This window comes from Lepisosteus platostomus, chromosome 25 (genome assembly GCF_059453375.1).
Source record: "Lepisosteus platostomus isolate fLepPlt1 chromosome 25, fLepPlt1.hap1, whole genome shotgun sequence".
NCBI classification, from domain to species: Eukaryota; Metazoa; Chordata; class Actinopteri; order Semionotiformes; family Lepisosteidae; genus Lepisosteus; species Lepisosteus platostomus.
The window spans coordinates 8,949,447-8,967,314 of NC_142635.1; the positions used below are offsets into that span (position 1 = coordinate 8,949,447).

Below are 17,868 nucleotides of genomic sequence, written 5' to 3' on the forward strand. Positions count from 1 at the left end.
TCTTTAAACGCAGTCATCCTGGTTTCTCACTTTTCTCCCCTCTTCCCTCTGGTCAGTGTTATAGGAGCATAAAGGCACAAACTTCCAGACTCAGAGACCAGTTTCTTCCCACAAGCTGTCAGATTACTGGACTCTACCCCTACCACTGGCTCACACTGAGGTTTTGTTTTTAAGTTGTGGGTTATTTAACTTGTTGTTGCTTCTTTTGCTGCTGTTCTGTGTTTATGTTATTTTGACGATTCCTTTTAATGTCTTTGTATTGGAGCACACATGCAAATAAGCATTTCATTGCACTTGTGCACATGGCAATACACTGAACTGAACTGGGTGGAATGGCAGTGCATTGCAGGAACATGGGGGTAATTCAGAAACACCAGTTATCATAGCTGGCATGTATTTGGTAGGTAGGATGAACCTAGGAGAGGTTCATACAGATGGTGCACCTAGCTGCAGTCAAACCCCGGACCAAAAGCTCTAAGGCAGCACTGCTAATCACCCAGAGATCATGTCAGCCCTAATCAAGTCAGCTGTGCCACAATGCCGAGATGAAATGAGATTAGAAATCCAGTGTTATACAAAGTGACATGTAAAAACAGACAAAAGATATTGATATGCTAAATGTTAAGAAATGAACGGATGCCCTTCATCCTTTTCAGCCCTTGTGCAAACTTTCAAATCGGCGAGAAAGCACACACCTATCATGTTGTGGCATGAATGCAAATGGGCTGAAGATGCCCTAACCTCGCAAATGTAATGATTATTTTTACATTTAGGTCTCATCTGATCGGAAGGATTTGCTTAATCCTTCACTAGACTTAATCTTTGACATGGTGGCTAAAATCCTGAGATTTTATATTGTGAGATACTATGTCACCCTCTTTTTAAAGTAGCACAATGGTTAGCATTACAGCCTCACAGCACTGGGGCCCTGGGTTCAATTCTGGACCGGGGTTGCTGTCCGTGTGGAGTTTGTATGTTCTCCCTGTGTTTGCATGGATTTCCTCCTATAGTCAAAAGACATGGTGGCAGATTATTTGGCTTCTGGGAACTGTGGTCCTGGTGTGAGTGTGCGTGTCTGTGTGGGCCCTGTGATGGACAGGCGTCCCATCCAGGGTGTGCCCTGCCTTGTGTAATTGGATGGAGTGGCTAGAAAATGAGTGGATGAATGGAATTTAAAAAGCCACATGATAAATGTGTAACTCTCTAGATAAAATACTATATTATATATCTAAAGTCCTTTTAAAGTAGAAATATGACAACCATCGTAACACATATGACTCAGTTGATTAGTGGGCTTTAAGTAAAGCCATCGGCTGTTACTTTTTTAGTTTTTAAAGTAATCTGTTATTGGTGAGGTATGTCAATTCATGGCACAGTGTGTTCTCTTAATTGTGCATATTTTATTGCATCACAGACTATCCTTACCTCTGACATTCGGTGACTGTAGCTCCACTTGCAGTTGAGAACAGCAAACAAGCACTTGTTTTTCTTATTTCGATTCATAAATTATTCATGGATTTTTGACCTAGGCTGAAAGGTAGATTTATTTTCCACCATAAAACACCCGTTCTATGATGATAGATGTTGAGCTGATGTGTGTAAAGGTGAAGACCTTGTTTTATGTTAATTTAAGAACTTGGTTGCACTACACACCCATCATACCATCGATTTCATGAATTCTGAACTGAAAGAAATTGTTTCACTGGCTTCAGTGTGTCCTAGAACTGAAATATTGTACACAGATCTTCCTGCTCCTCAGTATTCTGGAACAGGGTGAATGCAAGGACACATTTAAGTATGCAGAGATAAACATATACATGTACCTGTATAAAGTATTCCCTTTATACAGAAAGGGAAATGCTGAAAATCATCTAATATTACTGTATATGAATTCAAATGAACATTTGTCTGAGTATTTACACTGAGATTTTTGACGTCTCAGGGAAGACAAATTATGTTAATGTATGGCACACAGCTGGTCTTAGGTCTACATCTGTATTCTGATGCTGATAGCTGAGCACACACTAAGGCATGCAATTCAATTTGACCTGAAGGCACGAAATGCGTAAAATATTGTAATGAATTCAATATGTTTTGCATGTACTGGATAGGAACAATTATCCAATTATATGAAAAGAGAAAATGTAACCCACCCAATGCGTCTTGTATTATTGCTGTGAGCATGTACTGATCAACTACACAGGAGCTCATCACAACTACCTCTGCAATTACGGTCACCCATTGCTGTTTTGATTAGAGCTGGATGTCTGTATATTAATGGACTGCCCTTAGGTGGATATAAATGCACTTGCCTATTGTATGAGGATAGGCTGAGTGCTTATTAATCCAACAGTGTAAACAGTACAGCGCAAACTGCATTAAAAAAATTGTTTGATTTGACTCCGCTGACATCAGAGGGGAGGCACTGGAGCTTTAAGAAAAATATGCAGTTGGACAGCAAACATAGAGCTTAAAAATGTAAATTGGGTTTGCTGAGCTATTACAGACCTCTGGATATCAGTGTCTTTCTCCAGGTGCTGCTCTGTTTTGGCCTTTGGCCTCATGCTGTAAAAGCACAAGCACAAGCCTGCAGCTGGTTTTGTTCGGTATGTTTTAGGAGAAATATTCATCTCCGCACCTTGGTTTGCATTGTGAACATGGGGAAGCCAGGAGCCAGGAGGAACGAGAGGAAGGACAGAGAAACAGGCTGATGAGCTGGGAGGGAGGGACTGGGCTACGAGCTCACAGCCAGAAATGACTTCATCTCTTCAGAGGCTTTCAGTTCACCTGCAGAGAGAGAGAGAGAAAGAGAGAGAGAGGAGTGAGGTGTGATGTAATCTTTTTCAAAACGAAAGACTGATTGTGAGCTTACCTCTAAACAAATAGACTAAACCAGGATGTGTAGATATTTAATTATTTAATTTCCAGGTAAAGGCGGTGTTTTGAAAATGATGAAACGAGACCCCCGCTGTGTCTCGGCTGTTGGTTTTAGTGGGATTCACGGATTTAGATTTGATTACTAAATGGCCCTTTAATCACAATAACATACCTTCATAATATATTGTGTGTGGATACCGGTATCAATTATTCATGCAGCTTACGAAGCAAGAATCAATTTCCCTGGATATTCAAAGGTTGACATCAAGGTGTTTGTTTCAGTGGGCCACTGTAGTCATTTCTGCTAAGATATATTAAAATAATAAATATGGTCTTAACACTTCTTTTGAATAACAACTGGATTTCATTAGATTTCGGAATTGGAGCATGTCATATAGAATATGGAGAGCCTGTTTCAGAAAGTGAATGAGAGAGCATTCGGCAGAGCCTGACCTTTCAGACTCTGATGTAAATCACACTTCCTTCACAGATGAATGACCTGATTTATCTTAATAAGCCCACTCCCCTCACACACACACACGTAAGCACTCACCACCCACCACAGAGAACACTCGAAGTGCTGGAGAGACCTCGTTGCCGTGGCAACTTGGCCTGCACTGGTGAATGCTGCACGTGAAGCGTTTGCCGTGGTAATTAGCGAAGGAAGAGGCTCAATGGAAAAAAGGAAGCAGCCGCATCTTGGTTCTCCGTCATCCTCTCAAGTTTCCGCCGCCAAAGGAGATGGGTTTTGGGGGGGGGGGGGGGGGAATAAGTGTTATGTTTAAATGGCAAAATTTACCATTTTCTTCTTCTGGGCTGTTCAATTAAATGGCTTTTTCACTTGATGAACGACTGCAGTTGCACTGTAGAAAATCGCTGCTCCAGAGCTTGTAAATTGCCACCCTCCCCCCTGGTGTGTTCCAAGACCTGCTTATTTGATTTGACTTAAATTCAGGTTTGAATCCAGGCAGAGTGAACATTTGTTTTCAATTGCTCTTTCCATGCTAAAGAGCCACACACAACATTTACGACTCTTCCCTGCTGCTATAATCAATGTGGTATGAAGCCTCTCTTCGCTCCAAGTGATAAAGGATCTCGGACAAAACCAATTACTGGCAGATCAATACCAATAATCATTACAAAGCAGCCTTATGCATTTCTTCATCATGTACTTCAACCAGTATGTCTGTTTTTTTCATCAATGTGTTTTGTATCATCAAGATTGTTTTTTTGTTATTGTTGTTCAAGAGCAATTTTTTAAAAGACAACCGGGTCAGAATCAGATCATTTTAAACGTGAAACAGCGGCTTGCAGTAGGAATCTGGAGCCACGGAAATAATAACAATAATAAACTTTATTTTATATAGCGCCTTTAAAGGTGGATTCTCAAAGCGCTTTACAGGATGACAACAACAAAAAATAAAAAGAATACACAAGATAAAAACACAATTACAATATACAGAGGAGACCAAGATGGTGGTACTAAGAAAAGCAGAGGGGTGAAGTTAATTTAAATGTCATTTAACAAGTATTCTCCTCCTCGTGTTAGTGTGTCAATGGTGTGTTACATGTTATTTTTGCCCACTGAAGAGAGTCGTTACCAATGAATGGGATACTACAGATGAAATATATTGTGTGACAATATATTTGTCTTACCAAACATGGCCTCATGCTTTTATTTACAGGCTGGTGACTCCTGCCCCAGACATGTCGGTTGAGAAGGCACATACTGTAGTGGTAGCCATAGTAACACAAGAACATAAAGTTAGAAATGAGAAGAAACTCTTTAAAACTAGCTTGCTTGCAGGTAGCTTCATTACTGTGTCTTGATAAAAGCCAGGATAGAGGCCTAAACAGCACAGCTGGGTAGGTTGTTTCAAACTCCCGCAAGCCTTTTAAGTGAAGAGGAAAACCATCCTGCAAATTCCTAGACATTAAAAACAGAGATTGTTGATTGAAATCAGAAATTTTATTTTAGTGTGAAACCATTGTTATATCACAACTTGTTACTTTACAGGAAGCACTTTGTACAGTATGTCTGTCAAATGGAAATACTTCACCATTATCATGGACAGAGCAAGTGGTCTAACATAACCTGAAGAGTCTAGTGGAGATAAGTAATCTTGTCACAAAGGTCATGAGCGATTTTTGAGAGCGTTAACTTTAAAACATTATCTTAAGGCTGCATGGATATTTTAAAATGATTTAGCCTACAATGAGTTAAGCTCCCTTCAAAATAGCAAGCTGTTTTTTTCCTTCTAATGCAATACCTTGTAAATTTGTCCCACAATGAATACATGAAGAAAACAAAAACAAACTGCTTGTCATTCATGATCTGCTGCATTAGAGATATTGAGATAAAGTCGGGTATTGACCTGAAATACACAAAACTAAAACCGCTTTGTTTAAATATTAAATGATAAAAACTGTTTGCAGAAGAAGACAGTGACCCTTAGATGGTGAGGTATCTATCAAAACAAAATACCAATTTCTTTCATAAACAAGCGTATCACAACCCAGGAGAGGGCATGAGGTTGCATTATGAAAGATGGTGCCCATTTTTCAGTTCTGAAGGTGACGAGCTGGATTTGACCTTGGGAGTGTCCTCAAGCTACAGAGGTTTATTGGTCCATCAACAGATTCCTTGAAACAATCATACGCATCACTTCATTGGTGCCTAAAAGAAAAAAAGAACCGTTGGGGATCAGAAAATTGATCCTTTAACATGGACCCAAAGCAGACTGATCAGGCCTGATGAACAACTATTGCACTGCTTTCTTCATATTAGCGAAATGGATGCAGGAACAGTAATATTAGACAAAGATTGTTTGGCACCATTGGAACATGTAGTAGAAGAAAATGAGCAGGTTAAAAGTAAGTTCTTAAGGAGCAGTTTAAAAAGAATGTTGTGCTGTAAGCAGTTGATAAATTTGCATATGGGCAATGGACCTTTTGAAGAACGTAAAAGCTCTTGGATTAATAAGGGATCCAAAATTTTCTGTTTTGCTTTATGTCATTTTCAGACATATTATTCTCCTAAAGTTAAATTGGTCTCGTCCAAAGTTCTGCAAGATCAAGATCAAGATCACATAGCAATCATTGGTTTTGGTTTTGCATGCAGTCATTTTTCATAAAATTGCTCATCATAGTCTTTCTCTTGATTTAAACTGTTCCCTTGAAGATTAGAAAGGCAGTGAAGCAAAACCAAAGGCAGGAAGGCATTATAACATCCGCCCAAAAGGGAAGTGGTTATTCACATTAAACACACTGGAAGCCTGCTCTGGCTTACACCAGTTACACCAGTTCAAACACATTGCATTCACGCACCTTCTAATATCTGATGCACTCTAATGTCCCGGACGAACTGCTGCACCGCATAATCCTTGAGGTAGCCATAGCCTCCGTGCATCTGTAGTGCTTGATTACAAATCTGCATGGAGATGGGGAAGAGAAAAGGCAAGATCCTAAACCAGCAGGGTAAAACCTACAAACAGCGATGGGTGACTCACTGACCACTGATCTTTCTGTTCTTTCTTCTGTGCGGACAAGCAGATTTCGATTAAAAAAACTGATAGTTATGTCTGCCCTACAAACTTGAAGAGAGGGATCTAGAAAAGTGAAGACTTTCTGGAGCCTGATACCCTTTGAAACATTGTCAAAAGGCTACGTGCGAGTCATCACGGGCCTGAAAGAACATTGCCTTTGACGAGTCTCTCCAGCACTTGCTACTACACCCCCTGGGTAGAGCACGAGACCTGTCAGGCCTCCTCCTGACAGGCTCACCTGGAGAGCCCAGCAGCGCTCCAGACTCTGCAGGTTCTGTAACGCCTTACAGGAGCGTTCATGCCGGACGGAGAAGCAGAAGCAAATCTGCTCTCGGTGCACTGCGGCGTTCGTCCCGGCAAGCTCATCGCCCGCCCTTACCTAACCTAGCCAGTGGTGCCGTGCCGCGGACATGACTGGACTTCGGCAGATTCCCCGAACGCTGCCAGGTGTGGCCGCCAAAACTCACCCTGAAACACTCGTCGGTGGCAAAGAGCTTGGCCATGGAGCAGAGGGACACGGCGTCGTCCCGGTCCTCCTGGAGGGCCGCCGCCGCCTGCCGCACCATGAGCCGCGAGGCCACCAGCTTGGTCGCCATCTCTGCCAGCCTGAACTGCAGGAACTGGAACCGGCAACAAGACACTGAGACTGGAGCAGAAGGAAGGTGACAGACGGCCGGGGGACATCGGGCTCATCGTACTGAGCTGAGGATCTCATTCGGCCACTCCTTGGAGTGAAACGGCTTCAACCACAGGGCTGGGCAGCTTGATCCAGCCCCTCAGCCATGCCTTGTGGGAAGAAGTACCTTCTTCAGGGCTAAAGGTAAACATTATTTATTCACTTTTCTAAAAGATTTCCACATTTCCATTGACCCAAAACCCCCAAAACGTCGACCCAAAACATTATTCCTTCCTTCCTAATGGCAGGAAATGGGTAAACTAGATGTTTTTTATCGCTTTTGTTTTTATCACCTGTTGCTTATCATTTTTGTATCTCACAACGACTAAATTCTCTTGGGGAAGCCTGGATAATTGAGCAAAAGTGAAAAAGGTTGTTTAAAGGCTCAGTCTGGGCCTTGTGTTGGACTTGTAGCCCAGCCTTGTGTCCTACACTTTACATTTTGTTTACCTTTTGAAGTTCTCTTTTCTTCCTTCCTGCTAGACTAAACTAAGATTACCATGAACGGGGTGTAGAATAGTATAACGGGTCATTTCTACAACACATCTCTACATTACTGCTAAGCCACCCCTCCTTGTGAAAAATAAATGACACAAAGCTTCCTGCCGGGACCTTATGCGGATGTAACATAACATGGAACCTTTCAATGCAATAAGAAAGTCATGCTCCAGTATTCAGGCACTGGATGAAAAAGGAGGTTCTACGCCACGGTTTATTTCGCTCTTCAGTATGAGTGACTGTGTCGTGTAGATATTAGTCAGTCTTGCCTGGCTGTTGGAGAGTGGTTCCCCAAACTGCTTGCGCACTCTGAGGTGGTCTCGGGCCAGGAGGACACAGGCGTGGGCTGCCCCTAGCGAACAGGAAGCTGTGAGGAGTGCAAATGAAACAGGAGTTTATAGACATACTGTATAGATGGACTTTAAAATGAGAGTGATCGTTTAGAGAAAAGACAGCCTGTGATTTGATCAAGCGGAAACGGCCCATGGGTGGAGATGAGGTCGGCAGCAAGCTCACCGATGTTGATCCTTCCCCCATTCAGCCCCTTCATGGCGATGCTGAAGCCCTGGCCTTCCTCCCCCAGCCGGCTGGCTACGGGGACCGCGCAGTCCTCGAAGATCACCGCGCGGGTGGGCTGGGAGTTCCACCCCACCTGGGGAAGGCCATTTCAAAAACAGGACACGATGCGTGACTGCCATGCTTAAGTCTGCACTTAAAACTTACTTAGATCCTTAGAAGGGCTTTCATTCTTTATTCTTTAAAAGTCCGCCTCCTGGTGGACACATTTCAATACTGCCTTCCTCGATACATCATCTAAAGGCCAATGAAAAATATCAGACACTATATTCCTAAAATTCCCAGGGCGCTTCTCGAAAAGAGTAGGGGTGTAACCCCAGTGTGCTGGCCAAATTTCCCATTGGCCCTTACCAATCATGGCCTCCTAATAATCCCCATCTATGAATTGGGTTCATTACTCTGCTCTCCTCCCCACTGATAGCTGGTGTGTGGTGTAAACACGATTACCTTCTTTTCTTTTTTGCCAAAGCTGAGTCCCGGTGCTCCTTTCTCCACCACAAGGCAGGATATTCCCTTTGCTCCCTTCCCCCCAGTCCGACACATGACCACGTACACGTCCGTATCGCCGCCCCCGCTGATGAAGGCCTGACAGCGGGATGACAAAGAAACTTCCGTCTGAACTCCGTACACTTCACCCAGGCGCTTACAGCTCTTCCCTTTGCTGTGGCATTAAAAACGTAAAGCTCTCTGGGAATCGTCTTAGCCGGACATTAGCAAGAACTACACTACCAGTAACCCACACGGCTCACACTTGAGGTTAAAACGGGCAGGTCACAAAATTGGACTGGTTTAGATGTTCTCGTTACGTCCCTTCAACTCCTTTAAGGGTGTCTGATGTTCTGTTTCAGAGCTCCCCCTGACCGTAGCTGCGGTGGATAATGTTATTTTAGTGTTACCCCGAATCAAGATGGACAGCTCGGGTAGGAAAAGGCTCGAGCTGCCCGAGCTGCTCGCCTGCTGTTGAAAGGGCTTACCCCACTACGTACCTTAGAGCCGTTTAGGATATAATGATCACCTTCCAGTTTCGCTGTTGTCAGTAATGAAGCTGCATCACTTCCACTGCCTGTGGAATGTACAGAACTGTTATTTCTAAGTCGCCCAGTGAAAGCATGCTCTGGGTCTCATAATATTAGCAAATGAATGAACTGGATATACAACAGACTACACTGGAGGAACACACTGTGAGCGGGTCAGCTCATGACCGATAGCTCTGCGAATCCCTGAATATGAAAACAGAGCTGGTGCTGCACGTAACGGAAGAACACACTTCGTGTCCATAACACCCAATAAGCAATAAGTAGATCTTCAAACAATGGAAATGTCTTTAGCAGATGGTATGTTCTCGGTGGTGAATTCGTCCTAAACTGCTTATCTTACTGGGATTTGGTACAGTCTCATCTGGTTTTAACACATTTTGATATTTCTATCCTTTGTAGAAAGATGAATGAATTAACTAAGCAGTACACCTGCGTTAGACCGACCTGGCTCTGTCAGGCAGTAGGAAGCAAATTTTTCCATGGTGCATAGCGCAGGACAGTACTTGTGCCTCTGCTCGTCATTCCCGAAGGTATCAATCATCCAGGCACACATGCTGTGTTAACGAGACAAGAGTGGATTGAGAACAAGCTGACTGAACAGTTCTGTTTCCTTTTGGTCAGGAGTTCTTTGAATCAAAAAGTAAGGCCTTCTAGAAAAGAACATCTGCCCACTTATGAATCTCTATTACAGTACACAGCTGCTAGTGCACAGGGTGCTGGACCAGTGGGACCAGTCCAGGTGTTTAAAGAGACCAACCAACTATAAGGCATCCTGTAAGTTCACTGTAAATTACTTCAGCAGAGTGTGTTAAACACGATACCAATGCAGACTTGCATTCAAGAACAGTTTATTTCATACAAAAGCAAATTTAAAGGCATGGTATTGAAAATGAACCATCCACTTAATACAGGATTGTGGGGGGAGCCGGATCCTATCCCGGCAAGCAACAGGTGCAAGGCAGAATACCAGTCCATCACAGACACAGACCCACGCTGGGGCCAAATTTCCCAGAAGCCAATTCACCTACCAGTATGTGTCTGAACTGTGGGAAGAAACCAGGGCAGCCAGAGGAAAGCCATGAGCACAAGGGGAGAGCATACAAACTCCACACAGACAGCCCCCAGGTCCAGAATTAAACCCCGGACCCTGGGCCGTGAGGCAGCCTCGCAGACCACTCTTCCACCCTTCTGAAACTGACGTCAATCCAAAACGGCTTTAAAAGTGCCTTATCCCCCCCCCGTGTCCAACAGAACCACACAGAGGAAAAGAGCGGGCCTTTTTCTCTTACTTGTGAATGCTCATGTAGGCGGTCGTGCTGACGCAGCCCGTGGACAGGGCCTCAAAGATGACGGAGGTGTCAAGCCGAGTCAGGCCCGAGCCGCCCACATCGGGCCGAACGTAGATTCCTCCAAAACCCAGCTGGGCAGCACTCCTCATGGTGTCCACTGGAAATATTTCCTGACATTGGGGGGGGGGATAAGAACGCATGAGCACTTTGGTGCGATGCGCTTCTGTGGTACTGACTTCATGCTGCGCTGTCTTGTGAATTATTTCAGGCGCTGTGAAGGACGGCCAGCGACTTCCATATCTACCTTTTCGTCCCATTCTGCCATGTGTGGTGCCATTTCATTGGCAGCGAAATCAAAGGCCACTTTCTGAAACTCCTTTTGTTCATCAGTGAGACCCAGGCTGGCTGGAAAGAAGAAAAAGAGAGGAACTTTTACAGCCGGCAACACAGGACACCGCCTTATTGGACTGCAATGCTATCCAGTCAGACAACTGGTATGTATAAAATACTGGTTCCCGTAGCAATTTAGGCTATATATCTTGTACATTCGAAGGTCAGTTCACTTCTGGGGGAAAAAAAAATTCAAGGCACATCTTTTTAGACGAGGAAGAAAATCTATTGACGAGAATGCAAAAAAATTATAGGAATGATTTTTTGTCTGGAAGGATAACATTGTCATAACCTGACGTTTTTATGTTATATACAGTTAGCAAGCAAAGCAAATAAGGCAATTCCATAACACAGCTCCACTAACACATGACTTTTGTTTTTAACGCAAGGATCTGAGGTTGGTGATGTTGATGTAAATCACGCAAACAAGTCACTGTGTGAAGCAAAACAGGAAAAAAATAACCTTTTTTTTTGCCAAGGTCAACATCCGCTAGAAACAGCAACATAGTCGAAATAAGAAAATGTACATTTTAACGTATTAGCAAACAAATGATGATAACTGGATTTTGTTGATCATAATACACGCACCACTGTATAAAATGCGAAATTAACAATGTCAGTAGAGCAGGAGTTACTGTAAACTGCGGCCAATGGGAATACTGAAATAACACCTTCATAGCGAATATTTAAAAAATTACGAACGAACAATTTAATAAATCGCTGGAATAATCCAGTTAATTCTCTTTGCTCATATCAGTTCCGTTCTGTAATATCTGTTGAAATCTGCAAGACAATTAAAAAAAGTTATGTAAAATATATTAATAAGAGATAAATGTCTATCCATAAAGTAAGGAGTGCAAGGAGTCAGGGCAAAATTGTTTTAGGAACCCTGGAAAAATGACGTTAAAAGCTCTGCATCTAAGCAACAACTGAAGACCATCAGGAATACATTAATCGACAACGATTGTAAAGAGGGGTGGTATAAATATGTAAGATCAATCGATCGCATATTTAGGCTGAGAACACGATGCAATGAAATGATAACCCAGCCTTTCAACTCCTAAAACAAAGGTTAAATGACGATTGACACTTGGCTTGCATTGCAGGCAGCAGTAAAATACAGTACCATCTGTCAAAATGTAAAAAACACTTCATGGTAACAATGACCGAATCGTTCCTGATTTGTATAATGCAACAGGAGAGAGGACAGTGAGATGTGACGTCAGCAGGCGCAGTAGCTGAAACTTACGATCAATGCAAGATACTACACTTCGTCTGTGTGTCCTGTTTAATATTAATCGACGCGTTCTGCAAACACACGACCCAAGCCTGGGCAAGAGCCCGAAAGTCCGAGTCGCTGCCAACGCCATGACCGCTACAACGTGTCTGTGCGTCGAGAACATAGAAAGACACCGACATGAACATAAGGGTTTCTGGGTAATTGTAGTTTATTTTTATTTTTTGCAGCCTTCTTTAACTGCAACTACGGCTGCCTGCAAGCCGTGCCAGTGGAAATCTTTCAGGGCTAGAGATTTCCAGCCAGTAACCACGCATTTGTATGGCAGAGGCAAACGTAAAACGTATCAAGTGGTTCCAGTCGTTAAACCTGCACCTACATTTATATATTTTAATTGTCGTGCTCTTTAGTGTCGCGCAATCTCCAGATCACGTGGCGGTGCACACCTGATTTGGAAGTTCGGCGGCTGTTGCGTGATAAGGGCAGGTAGGGCGAAAGCGAGTGTTGTGTTGAGTAATGCAATGGTTGAAACATGTTGTTTGCTCATAGGTTATAAGAAAAAAATTACATCACGTTAGAATTGTGTAAGCCGGGTAGGAACAGTAGCAACACCGGGTCTAATTCCCCAGTGTCAGGAAATTGATCAAAACGTTGACGCTTACCCATTACTGTTAGAAATGCAGTGTGTTGTGTACTTCTTGCGTGTGAAGGGTGATTTTCTGTTAGATTTCTGCCGAAGGTGGTGCAATCTCTTTTTTTTTTTTGGCGTTGTGAGCTCGAGAAATAGGATTTGGCCTATATTTAAATAAATTCCACGTACAGTGCTTACAGATTGTTTGAATAGCAGAAGTACAGACGTGAACGGATGGCGAGTTGCCGTCTGTCGTGTTGCACAGTAGTCTCAAATAAAGCTGCATGGAATTAGAGAAGTGGTTACATGAACCAAGCCATTTTTGTCAGTTTAAACAGCCACTTTTCCTTCTGCCATAGAAACTGCCAAAGGATGCCTCCTAAAAAGAGAACACGAGGCACGACAGTAAAATCAAGTAAGTGTCCAGACTGTACGATCCGAGATATATCCATATGTGACACATTGCAGACGCCTGATGATGAAATATATAATTGCATGCAAATCGATAGAAATCTCTGATATGGATAACAATTGCCAGTGCATTAGTAACAACAATTATATGACTTGTGATTCTATGACAGTAATTCGTTTCAGAAGTTACATTATGAGCTGCGTTTCTAAGCGCACTGGGTGTTTCTCATAACTGATAAAGGTAATTCCCTTAAAGAATAACCAAGCCATATTTCCGGAAATATTAGGAATAGATCATTCCCATTTTGGATTTTAACACAAAATCATTTTTGCTAATGTAATTCTAATTTTCATCTAACTTCAATACATGTGAGGGTGTTGGTGTGTTCAGTGGCGTGTTGATAAGGGGTATCTGTTATTATAAGATTAATATACCCTCATCTGCCTTCTCCCAAACAAATGTTAGAGGTGTGAAAGTCACTTTGTAGTTGTCTGGGTGGCAGCATCTCTCTGAGGTCAGTAGGAGAGTCAATTAAATGAAAATTATCCCAAAAGACTTCCTGGTGGTAGTGTATGTGCTTAACATCATACCCAGTCACCATTTTTCTTTTCAACTTCCAATTCTTGTCTCTGTCCCTTTTTTCCCCATTTTGATACGATTGTATGTTTGGACACAAGAGAAGACCAAAACAATCAAGACCAGAAGCTCCCACTAACGAAACCAATTCTGCTGTATCCAACAGCTGTCGATTCATTTCTTTTCTTAAATGTACTCCTAATCAAAACATGTAAAATCTGAAAAATGTTTAATTTCTGTTCTGCATGGTAAATCGCCTCGCCTACTGAAGGTCCCATTTTCTGCACGCAGAACATGAAGAGCCAGCTGCTAAATTAGCAAAGAAGGACGAGGATGAAAAAGACTCCTCCGGAAAGGGTGCTAAGGGAGCACTAAGGAGAAGAGGAAAGCCGGAAGCAGGGAATTCTGGGATGCAGGAGGACAAGGGTGCAGCAGCAGCCCCCGCTGGTAAAGAGGTCTACTGCCATTGGCTGATGAAGTCGGAACCAGAGAGCCGGATCGAAAAAGGGGTGGATGTGAAGGTAAGAAAAACTTCACTGGGAACGTTCTCTACTTTCCATAAGCTCCATAAAGTTCATAAAGCTTTCCCGTGGACGTCTAAGACTCTGAGTCATTATTCAAGTCCGGGTGTAAATACTGACACCCTGTGAAGTTAAAAAGCTAATTTCGCTATAATGTCTTAACATGTTGCCACGGTGAACGTGTTCCCTAAACATTGGTTAAATGTCAGTGGAAAAATAAGTATCATTTATTTTTTATAGGGATATTAATGGGTAACATTTGCAGATATAGGATGTTAACAAGGGCAGCATGGAGGCTCAGTGGCTAGCACCAGGTCCTGGGGTGCTGTCTGCGTGGAGTTTGCACACTCTCCCTGCTGTGTGGACTTCCTCCGGGTGCTGGTCAGGACAGGCTGTGGCCCCCCACACCCACCCTGTACTGGATAAAGGGGTTAGAAAATGGATCTTAACAGTACCCCTGGAACTGCATATATAACAGAAAACGTTTTGCTGTCATTTAATAGATGATCTAAATAGCAAGGCTATTTTATATTTTTTTGCCGCACATTTCAAGTATTTTGTTTTGAACGCTGCAGTTTGGAATCGAGGACCTGAAGGCTCTGCCCAAACAGACCGGTTGCTGGGATGGAGTTCGCAACTACCAGGTAGCTTTGCGTGCAGCACCCACTAGGCGTGTCAGAAAAAAGAAAAACAAAATATACACTGAAAATAACCTGCAGCTGTATCCTGTTTCACACAACCATACTGGAGACATCATTCTATTTCCATGCACTTGTGGCAATACAGGGCTATAACAAAACTCACTTTGTTGATAGTACTGCCTTGTGGCTGATGAAAATTTCAGTTCCACTTACACACAAATAATCGGTTTCATATCAAATTACCTTTGATAAAGGGCGGAGCGGTGGCCCTGTGGCTCAGGATCTGCGCCTGTGGCTGGAAGGTTGCCGGTTCAAATCCCGCGGCCGGCAGAGGAATCCTACTCCGTTGGGCCCCTGAGCGAGGCCCTTAACCCCAGCTGCTCCAGGGGCGCCGTATAAATGGCTGACCCTGCGGTCTGACTCCAAGCTTCTCTCTTCCCTTCTGTGTGCCTGTGTGTCTCAATGAGAGTAAGCTGGGGTAAAAGACAAATTAATCCAAGAAATTGTATATGGCCAATAAAGTGATCTCTCCCTTGTTTCCCAGTAGGTAATTGCAACATTGCTTGCATGTCTAGGTAATTTCTTACTGCAAAGAAGTATCCAGGGCTGTAAAACCCATAGAAGTAATTGTCCTAGAGAAAGGATGTTGTAAATTTTTATTTTAAAGATTTGTGTTACTCCTTGTGAATCCATGAGATCTCTTTAAAACTTCTTCTGTTACTGTACGTCCATCCACCATGTTTTTAAAATTCTTTACTTAAACACTGAATTCAGTAAAAGCCAAGGCATGTACTTTACATGCGCATTTTCTGTATTTCCACTAGAGAGTTTTTTCTTTTTTTACGGTAATGGTTATGGATACTGACCTTTAAAATTCAAACAATAAAGCTTTACACACAAAAAAAAAACAAATGGCTTTTCCCAATAAATCTTTGCTACATCCGCCAGGCTCGTAACTTCATGAAGGACATGAAAGTGGGGCATGAGGCTTTTTTCTACCACAGCAACTGTAAGGAGCCTGGGATCGCAGGACTCATGAAGGCGGGTTTGATATTTTTATTTTCTTCCTTGCACCCATCAGAATCCTGCATTTTTAAGTGTTTTTTCCCCCTTAAGGACTTGTATACGTCCGAAAGCCGCAGTTAAAAGTCCGTTCTGGCGTTCTTACATGTACAAATGTTCATGCTTCATTTCTTAAGATTGTCAAGGAGGCCTATGTGGACCACACCCAGTTTGACAAGAAGGATGCCCACTATGACCCATCCAGCAAAAAGGACAACCCAAAGTGGTACATGGTGAGTACATAGCTGTCCTTTATTGGGGTGCAATCCGGTATCCCCCATAAAGATTGCTGATTAAAAGTGCTTTATCCTAGGTTTCTACTAAAATTCCTTTTAAAATCTCCAGTTATAACGGGTGTCCCTTCATTCTGTAAACAGGGCTGGTCCCAAAACGCATATCTTTTTTAACTAGGGGGTACCTTTCTTGAGCTGCTCATGTTGCTCTCACGCCCAAGGAGCACTTTACAGGGGAAAGAAAATTAGGGGAAATTTTCTCTGAGGGTTATCCGGAACTGAAAATGGGCCCCCCCTCAAACTTTAACTGGCTTTGGAAAAGCTTGTTTTTAAAGAATTTTTCTTGAACTGCAGGCTTACTTCAGTGTTTTGTTTTGTTTGACGTTTCTTGCGCGGCCTTACAGGTGGATGTGCAGTTTGACAGAATGACCAAGAGGTTCATCCCCCTGTCTGAGCTGAAGAAATATCACCAACAGCACAAATCTAACGGTGGCGTGCTAAAAGGCTTGGCCCTCTTCACCAGAGCCAGGCTTTCTGTGCAGCCTCTCTCCAAAGGTGAGTGTGTGAGGCTGTGGGATTCCAGCTGAGTGTGACCATGTTTGACTACTGACAACGGTTTTTGCTTGGGTCTTCTTAGCCTCATTTTATTTAAGCCCGATCTGTCGACAAACAGCGAAGAACAAAAAAAAGTAGTGAATATCACTGTATTTTGCTGTATCTTCTGAGCAGAAATCCTTTAGGTTGATTGTGTACAGTATGTGAAGGCACTTCTTAATGACTTTCGTCCTTGAAATAAAAAAAACAACAACCATACAAATACTTCAGGGCTGAAAAATGGAGCTCATACCGTGTGTCTAAAGAAGCTGCAGTGTTTTGCGTATTAATTTACAGTGTAGGTATGGAATGGCTGTTATAGATCTGTATTCTACAGTTTTCCTCTTGTCAATTCTGATTTTCAGAAGAGTTTGACTTTGTTCTGAGCTTGGAAGACAAAGAACCGATTTAAAGACTTAACGTGCTGGTGTTGGAAGGTCTCCAGGACAGTCTGATTGACGAGGTCATGGGACACAAGGACATCAGGTGAAGACAAAACATTCTTTGCATGAGAATAAATCTCTGCTCACAGTTTCATCTTGGGATACTATAATGTGTTGCAAGCCTGGATTTACGCTTATTTCTTCAGTATTGTTAACAGAAACAATCTGCTTTGTTTTTTTCATCATTAAGTAAGAACGGGGATGAATTGTTTAATTTCTTCCATTGTTTCTCATATGAATAACAGAATGAGATTCTATAGCTTGTTACAAGGTGGTGGTGGAAAAATATTTATTGGTTTGGACAGACTGTTTCTAATTTAGTAATGTTGGTGACAATCTGTCCTAAATAATGCATTGAGGGTAAAAGAGAAGTAGTCCACAGGATTTCATGCCAACGCTATAGTGAGTTTTCCATCCTGTCCTTGTAGTCTTTTTTTTAAAGCAGCAGCCTATATTAATATTTGTTTTTTTAAAAAAAATGAACAGCACCTCAGTTGTGAATAATTCAAAACTTCTTTAGTGTTTTTCATTCTTTTGTAATTTATGTATCGTTTTAATTCACTTGTAAAGACCACAGAGATGGTTTTGTGCCCAGCCCTTGTCATTAAAAACCATTTGGCCATTTTTTGT

The 17,868-nt window shown here is 42.6% G+C and overlaps 2 protein-coding genes across 2 annotated transcripts; one reads left to right on the forward strand and one right to left on the reverse strand.

Annotated features, from left to right (window-relative positions):
* Positions 1-4,824: 4,824 nt before the first annotated feature.
* On the reverse strand, positions 4,825-12,301 carry acad8 (acyl-CoA dehydrogenase family, member 8). Its single transcript, XM_088620032.1, has 11 exons — positions 12,138-12,301; positions 10,803-10,903; positions 10,499-10,668; positions 9,654-9,763; positions 9,159-9,235; positions 8,620-8,757; positions 8,113-8,248; positions 7,866-7,963; positions 6,890-7,042; positions 6,205-6,307; positions 4,825-5,554 (listed from the first exon to the last, which is right to left on the reverse strand). Exons 1-11 carry the CDS (start codon positions 12,289-12,291, stop codon positions 5,499-5,501), a joined length of 1,296 nt encoding a protein of 431 aa, XP_088476158.1. The 5' UTR covers positions 12,292-12,301; the 3' UTR covers positions 4,825-5,498.
* A 58-nt stretch (positions 12,302-12,359) lies between these two features.
* On the forward strand, positions 12,360-17,860 carry thyn1 (thymocyte nuclear protein 1). Its single transcript, XM_088620034.1, has 8 exons — positions 12,360-12,611; positions 13,116-13,171; positions 14,036-14,265; positions 14,841-14,909; positions 15,855-15,947; positions 16,106-16,201; positions 16,606-16,756; positions 17,161-17,860. The coding sequence occupies exons 2-8, from the start codon at positions 13,129-13,131 to the stop codon at positions 17,205-17,207; spliced, it is 729 nt and encodes a 242-aa protein (XP_088476160.1). The 5' UTR covers positions 12,360-12,611; positions 13,116-13,128; the 3' UTR covers positions 17,208-17,860.
* Positions 17,861-17,868: the final 8 nt, after the last annotated feature.